General features: G+C 39.8%; 1 protein-coding gene across 1 annotated transcript in view; it reads left to right on the top strand.

Moving 5' to 3' along the window:
* The window catches only part of PDGFD (platelet derived growth factor D), a gene marked incomplete at its 5' end in the record, with an annotated part of 55,061 nt that extends 53,868 nt beyond the window's left edge, over positions 1–1,193 (top strand). The window contains one exon of the mRNA XM_010018572.1: positions 1,059–1,193. Within this exon, the coding sequence (XP_010016874.1) occupies positions 1,059–1,193 (135 nt within the window). The remainder of the gene's footprint in view (positions 1–1,058) is intronic.
* Between the last annotated feature and the right edge of the window lie 7,211 nt (positions 1,194–8,404).

The following is an 8,404-nucleotide window of genomic DNA, read 5'->3' on the forward strand; positions in this document are numbered from 1 at the left end:
CGCAACAATTCAACCTCCAGCGGTGGGCTTGCAAAACATACTTCTGCAAACTGCCATGTTCCTCAGCTCTTTCCAGTCCATGGTTTACATACTTACACTATCACAGAAGATTAGATAGGATGTTTCTGTTTTCTGCATAATCACAAGACAATTTTCAGGGAATCATAGATTCATATAATGATATGGGTTGGAAGACAGCTTTGGGGTTCACCTAGCTCCATCTCCCATTCAAAGCAGGGAGAAATTTGAAGTTAGAGGAAGTTACTGGGGCCTTCTCTTGTTAATTTTGACTATCCTCAAGGTTTCTGCATTGTCTTAGGGCAATCTGCTCCAGTGTTTAACTGCTTTTAGTATTTTCTTCCATATACCCAAGTAGGATTCCTTTTGTTACAATAGAAACCTCTTATATGATGCATACTTCCCTAGGAAACAATCTTTTGGTTAGTTGAGGGGCTTTTTTTTCAGATTATTCACAGTAAATTCTTAAGAAATAATTTAAATTGAGTCAGAGATTTTTAAGATAAGCCAACAAAAGTCAGATTCCAGAGAAACTCAGTGATATCTAGCATATATTTTAAACAAGCCATTCATCTCCTTCTGCCTCACGCAGGCATTTCAGTTTTGGTCCAATTCTAATGATATGTGCTTCAGAAATTTCAAATTGCATTTAAAAATGATCCTTGTTCCTCAGAGCAGAAACATTATACAAGTGACAGAGGGGGCAAAGCAATTCAAATATGTATGAGATCGCAAATACGAGGCAAAGGAAACATGCTTGATAATTTGCATGCAAAGGAGCAACTCTGGACATGGTTAGGGAACTGCATGATCTAAAGATACCTGATTTAGGAAATAATCCAATCTGTCAAAGCTCCAGGACAAACAGTACAGCAGGATGTCACAGAGTAGAAAGAAAAAGCTGGAAGTAAAACAAAAATGTGTCCAAATTAATGCTGGTTAGGATCATTAAGGGCTGTTGGTGCCCTGAGGGCCCCAACACTCTCATCCTCAAATTTAATAGTGTTTTCTAATCAGTGCATTTCTGTTGATCCTCTCAGGTGCTGAAATTCATCCCTGAGGCCGGCCATCCCAGAAGAAAAGGCAGAACCAGGAACAACATGGCCTTAGTAGATATACAGCTGGATCATCATGAGCGTTGTGATTGTATCTGCAGTTCAAGACCACCCCGATAAAAAATAAAGAAAGAAAAGGAAAAAAAAACCCAAGACACACTAATTGCAGCTTACCAGATGTTTACTTTTAAGCAGGATTGCTCTGAGGACCTTTACTCACTAATCATTTGAACTTTGCTACTAGCCTGCCTTTGCAATTAGCAAAAATGATCGCTATGTTTCAGCATAGCTTTGCTGGTTAGTGCCATGCACCCAGACAGGCATATCATAGATTTTTATGTATCAGCATCCAAGAGAATAGGATTATGGTTATCTGTAGCTAGATCCTGAAGGTTGAGATTTTCAAAGCTTACTTACAGTCCTTAGGCATGCAATACCCACTGAAATTGAACACCACTTAGGTATTTGTGGTAGCTGGCAATGAAATAGCGTTGTGTTTCTGTTTCTCACTCACCAGTTCCTACATTTAAATTCTGCTGCCATTTCTACCTGCTTAGGTCTCCTGATGGTCAGTAGGGTTTTGTGGGTATAAATGAAGACAGTATTTGGGCCTGTATGAGTGTAAAAAGGCTTCTCCCACTCCAAGAGGGAACTTCCCAGCATTCTGGCTCAGCAGAGTGAGATGTAGTGTGGAAAATCCACCACTATATAAAATAACACACTAATAAAGTCAAATGTTGCTTTTTGTGCTTGAGCAAATCGTGTGTTGAAATTAGTAGATGCTTTGTATAAGCCAGGACATTGGTGGTGGTGGGGTGTGTGGAGGCTGGTACTTTTGCCATGGAGCCATCACCCAGGCTCTTCTGCAAGAGGGGGCTCCCGCTAAGTCCCCGAGTAAATCCCTGTGGACTGGGGCCGATTCTTGTCTCTACCTACCTGGACTGGACTCCTGCCCCTTGCCCAGAGCTGCCCACAGTTGCCCATGAGAAGCCCATTCTACATAAAAAGGGAGACAACCCTCCCCTTGCATACTCCTTGCTGCAGTTGGAAGAGTGTCATGTCTCCCCACACAGGCAATGAAGATAGGGCACTTGTTTGTTGAAAATACTGATTTGTTTTGCAGTTGTGCTGCTGGGAAACAAAACTGTGCTTGAGATTTAATTATCGTTGTTTGGTTTGGGGTTGGTTGGTTGGTTTGTTTTAAATATGGATTATTATAACTTTGTCATATATGCATTAATCTTAGTTATCTGAGGTTAGTTGTCTTATTTCAGCTCTGTGTATTGCCATGGTTAGACTATTGACAGTGAATTTCTTTTTGATTGCATTTTGCTGAGGCATATTAACTCATTAAGCAATGTCTGTCTGTCATGGAAAATGTGCATCATTTAGTAACTTCTACAAGAATATTATTAAACACCACCTCATAATAAAATAAGCACTTTAACAGCTACAGCATAGCTTCCTATGCCTTTTAAAATATTATGAAAGTGCTCTAGCTGAAAAAGGAAGAAAAAAAATCCTTCTAAACCAGCTTTAAAGGTTTTTAAATGCAGCTCCAAAAGTGTAAAATACAGACAGATTTAAGCCTGGCAAAGAATTGGAGTTTTGATCATGAATGTAGCAGGGGCAGCGTATTTAATGGCTGACGTTTTATTTTGATAGCAGACATAGACTGCATCAGTTCATCTTGCTTGTGTTGCCTCTTGTGTTTCTGTCTCTGAAAGAGTGAAGTAGTTTGACAATAGTGTGTTATAATTAGTGGAAACTGGCATGTGCTATAATATAATATTGAAAGCCTTCAAGCCAGTAAGTTTTAGCAATCTACAATTTTTTACAAAAGTGCCCTAATATTCTGCCTTTCCCTCTTTATGAGCTCAAGTATTTTATAAGTGCTCTTTAACAATTTTAGCAAAACTTTACTGAAACATCCCTTAGAAATGTTGTGTTACTTTCTTTCCTGTACTTTAGCCTTTGAGATTCAAAAAGTGTGTGGGGGTTATTATTTATATTATTTTTTTTCCCCTCTGGCTCCCAGATGTCTATTTAAAGATGCTCCTGAATGCTGACTTGGGAAGTGATTCATCATTTTTCAAAGCAATTTACATTAAAAGAACAGCACTGTAACCAAAGATTGACAGCCTCATTTCATAGTTCAGGACTGTTTAACAGAGACTTCATTCTTTTTCTGTGTCTATCTTAATAACCAGATTGACCCAGCCCTTCCCTAATTTTTAGGTAATTTTGAAAGAAATCTGCATGTGAAACCTTAGCAGTACTGATTGCTTTTGAGACAGTGCACTCCAGTATATATTCTTGACTAAATTATGCCCAAATTACGCCTAAGCACTCTACCCTTGTAGTTAGCGATGGTTGTGGGAAACATCAGTTTCATATGGTTTTGTGCTTTGAGTGGTCCTTTAATTCCCACCTCCCAGGGAAAAACGTGCACCAGGCATCAACTGTGCTTGGCATCTCCCATGAGCCTCTGCCTGCTTGCCCAGTCTCCACTCCAACAGCCATATGTTGGGAGGGGGATTTACACCTCCTAATTTGGAGGATCCAGCCTTTTCTGTAAGCCCAAATTACTGCTGCAGGCAACTGGGAGAGAGAGGCTCTTCCAAAGTGTGCCTTAGCCCACACCTAGTGTGGCAACTTTTCTTTCTCTCTTTCGACTACATAGCAAGATCAGAACACTGATATGGGCATCTAAGTGAGATACGGAAAGGTAGATGGTATGAATACTCATTTTAAAGACTGAACAGTTTAGCCAACTGAATTGGATACAGGCAACAGCAGATGCCAGGGTCCAGCAGAAAAATGCAGCTGTAAAGAGATTAATATAGTAGGGTTTTTCTTCTTGCTTAATGTTGGGTTTATTTCTTAAATATAGGCTAAATTAGTCACAAAATTTTACTGGGACACTTCATAATGCAGGGAACCATTTACTGCTTCATGCTGCTGCCTACCGTACAGACTGCATGTGCAGGTGAGTCAAGGGCGGGCTTTATGTTGCAGTGTGGGGATAACATACATGTGAACTAAGAAAAACTCCCCAAAATCCAAGCCTTGAGCTGCAGTGACCCTGATGAAACCAAGTATCAGCAAATTGTTTCGTTTTTATTTATTAGCAGAAATTGCAGAGATGTTTTTTCCATAACTTTATTCTCTTTTTTGTCTATGTAATAATTGTTATATTGTTTACATACTATTTTAACTTAAAAAGCAAAGTTATTAAAGAAACTAACCTGATTAATTTTATTGGTGGAATTGGAAACACACCCCCCCTCCAAAAAGAAATACCTTTTCAGTGGAAATTCAGAAAGATTCCTAATTTCAAACCACTCACTAGCTTTTTATTTACTGTGTTCTTCTGGGATAGAGCCTACTTTCTCAAGTGCAATCTATATATATATTTTTTTTTTGTTATCTCAGTTAAATGCAGCTTTCCTAGCAGTATTTTTTACTTTATACAGTATGTAATATGTCTTATCTTGAAAAAATAAATACTGATTTTGAAAGAAGATACTCTGAGTGATTATTCAGAATTCAGATGAACTAAAACCTGCTATTTACTGGAATACATTTTCACAACATGACAACTTCCATGTTAGATCTCCTTGTGAATTTCAGCAGTCATTCCCAGGAGCAAGAGGGAAGTATTGAAGTGAAATCTGGGGGTAGTCCAGTTTGAACCCTGAGGTAGAAGAGCGGAAAGCTTCCTTGCAAAGCAGCATGACAGCAGCACAGCATTTCATATAGCCAGATCAGGGTGCTTCCCCAGAGCTAGTGCTGGTCTTAGCCCCCACGGGCTTGGCCCCAGCAGAGATGTCCTCACTTGTCCTACCAAAGCAGCTTCTTACTGCCTGAAGGTCTGCAACCCACCTTAACCAAGGCAGACCTAAGCATCCAATTTTTGTAAAAGAACCCAAAGCCTCTCAAGGTGGGGAAATTCTATCTACCCTTGTGAGTTCAGGCCCTTCCCCCAAATTTGGCAGACACAAATTTTGTTGTGTTGCATCTGGAACATATCTTTCATAGCTTTGATAACTAACTTAGAATTTAAGGCTCTTGTGTTAAACTAAAGCTGCCTTAGGTTGTCACTGGATCTTGAACTGAATAAGAACATGAAATTTTTGTCAAATTAATTCTCCATTAGCTAGACACCCAGTCTGATACAGGAAATACAGATAGCATACAGTCCAGGGACCCAGCTTTGCAGCCTGTGCTCATGCATGTGCACCTTGTTCTGTACAGTAATGTCACTGACATGGAATAGTCAGTCATTCAGATAAGCATATTTATCCTCTTTGGTTTGATCATTGTTAGTCAGAGAAAGAATTCATGTATCTTGAATATTTGGGGTTTTTTTGGGAGGGAGAGAGGCAGTCTGAAGAGCCATTTACTAACAAAGGAAGCAGTTCCATTCTGTACAGTGCACAAGGACACATTAATAGGCAGAGAATACATTTTTTCCCCTTCAGAAATGCACTGTGTAGAAAGCAGTGCAGTAACTGTTCAAGCAAGTGTTCAAGGATGGCATAAAGCTCCTCCCATCCAGCATTGCTACCTACCTGTGTAAATAATGGCTGGCTAACATTATTAGTTTGTCCTTGTGCTCACATGAGTGAAAGCTTTTAGAAATCTGAAACGTAAAAAGTAGCTTTGTGTCTCTTTAGCTGAAAAAGTATATGGTTCCTGAGGTCATTCAGGAACTCACCATTACCTTTTCTTTTTAAAAATAAGTATATTTAAAAAATTCTTCTTCCCATTTTTGATAAACTCAGAATCTTCTAGCTGATTTTAAGATCAACAGCTATAAAAATACTTCCCTGTGAATTCATTTAAGATTTCCCTTATCCCTTGCTCTTTTCTGGAGAGCATTGCCCAGTCACGCTGCTGTAACACAAATTCAGCAGATGTCCAATTTGTACTTACTCTCCCAGGGACTCGAGTGCAGTACCTAATGAAAATACAGAAATTAGCATTCTGGTCTCTCATTCTAGGAACTTTAAATTTAACTGTGTTTATTGATAGTCTTGGTCAAATATGCTGAAATACAGAACATTCATAATTTACTTGGTCATTCATTGTCGGGCCTTGAAAATCTGTCTTAAGTGTTTAAAATGCAAATTTGATTTTGCATTTATTTTTACAGACTTCTTCAAGAAATGGGATTTCCAAACCAGCAAATTTTCTGCCACAAATGGTAGAAAAGAAGTATTCTAGGTTTTAGACTATCTTCTGAAATTGATTTGACTTATGACTTGGTCTGAAAGTCCTTTATAGTTAGTGAAAATGGTATTTCAAAACTGAATTTATAAAACCTGTTTTTTGAAACTGAGTTTCAAAAGCTCGTTTATATACTGCTTATAGAAAGTTGCTGTGGCACAGACATGCTTTAATAAAAATGAAACTAGTTACATAATGCTAGTTACTGTATTAGATGCTCCAATTTCAAGCTGACAAAGGACTTCTGCTTCAGTTGAAAGAATTTCCGTTTCAGAACCAGTACGAAGAGAAAAGGATGAAAAGAACTGAGTACTTTTCAAATATTTTGATATAAAGGGTGATGACATAAGAAAAAACCCTTGGCTTTTATTCATTGCATTTTATTAGATAAGTAATAAAAGTAGACAACATAACCTTTTTGTTCTGTGTTTTAGATTGGAGAGTATCATCTCAAGTAGTGGGTGCACCGCGATGAGCTCTCTCAGCTCAGTCTGAAATCAGTTAACCCTCTCCAAGATGAAGGTGGTCATATCATCACAAATGTGTCAAATCTTTCTATCCACTGTCATAGTTTCTTTGTCTTCTACCAAACAAAGAATAAACAAATAAATTCACTTTGGTAATACGGTATTTCCACTTGTACCTCGTATATGAAGAAAGAGGATTCCCTCCCAAGAAATGAAAAACTATTATGCACTGAAGAATCACATACTGGCTGAGATGGGAAGGGACCTCTGGAGACTGTCTTGTCGAACCCTCTGCTCAAAGCAGAGTCATCTACCACAGGTTGCTTAGTAATGCCCGGTTGGGTTTTGAATTTCTTAAAGATGGAGACTCCACTGTATTACTAGACTTCATGTAGAGCAAGGGGGACATTAATTTGTTTTGACAAACTGGGTGGAAACGAGATGGAGAAAAGTCTGACAAGGTCTTGGATCTCCACTGAGGGCTGTGGCCCAGGGAACACTCTGCAATCCTTGGTGACCAGACCCTTCTCCCTGCCAAGGAAGGCAGGACTTTGAGCTTTTGTCCCCATACTTACCCAACGGTATCAACAATATGATAATTCAAGGACCAGACAGAGTCACGTATCTTAAGTGTTGTGGGGAGAAGGGCCAAACATCCCTGAAGGAGGATTCTTCCCTTCAGTAATAGTGTAGTAAATGTCTGGTTCATTAATAACAAAGAGATAACTTGTTAGGTTACATAGCCGAAGGCTTGTCCCTACAGACAAGAAGGAACAGAGCACAGGAAAGAAGAACCAGCACAGGAAAGACACCCAGTCACCTCATCAGACCAGTGGAGCCCCCAGCCCCCTCAGCCCCAGGTTGCTCTAGGGAACCTCAGTGCATGAACAGGGGGACACTTATCATCATGAGCCACAGGAGAATCATAGAATTATAGAATACCATGTTGGAAGAGACCTCAAGGATCATCTGGCCCAACCTTTCTTGGCAAAGCATGACCTAGACTAGATGTCCCAGCACCCTGTCCAGCTGAATCTGAAAACTGTCCTTTGCTAGGGAATCCACGACTTCCCTGGGGAGATTATTCCAGTGTCTGATTGTTCTCACTGTGAAAAATTTTCCTCTTGTGTCCAGTTTTAATCTCCACAGGAGTCACTTGCACCCATCACCCCTCATCCTTTCCATGTGACTCCTGACAAAAAAGGGAGTCTCCCTCTTCTTTGTAGCCACCCTTCAAATACTAGAACATGGTGATAAGGTCCTTCTTTTCTCTAGGCTGAACAAACCCAGCTCTCTCAGCCTTTCCTTATACGGTTTTCCAACACTTTGATCATCTTCATGGCCCTTCTCTGGACCTTTTCCAGCCTGTCCACATCTTTTTTGTATAGCAAGACACTGAATCCATTTGTCGCTGTGTAGGTGAAAAAGCCACAAGTGGGATGATGACATCTTTATCTCTGCTTGTGATACCCTTGTTGGCATAACTCAACATCCTGTTGGCTTTCTCACAAGAGGGTTGCCATCACCTGATAGACTGAGGAGTGGTCACAGCCCAGGGAATGGGGACCACCATGAGATGGCAGGGGAAGAGTATTTCAAGATTGCACATGATTTCTTATAGGATGTTCCGGG

The sequence above is a fragment of the Nestor notabilis genome, unplaced genomic scaffold (genome assembly GCF_000696875.1).
Source record: "Nestor notabilis isolate BGI_N333 unplaced genomic scaffold, ASM69687v1 scaffold8477, whole genome shotgun sequence".
Classification (NCBI taxonomy): Eukaryota; Metazoa; Chordata; class Aves; order Psittaciformes; family Psittacidae; genus Nestor; species Nestor notabilis.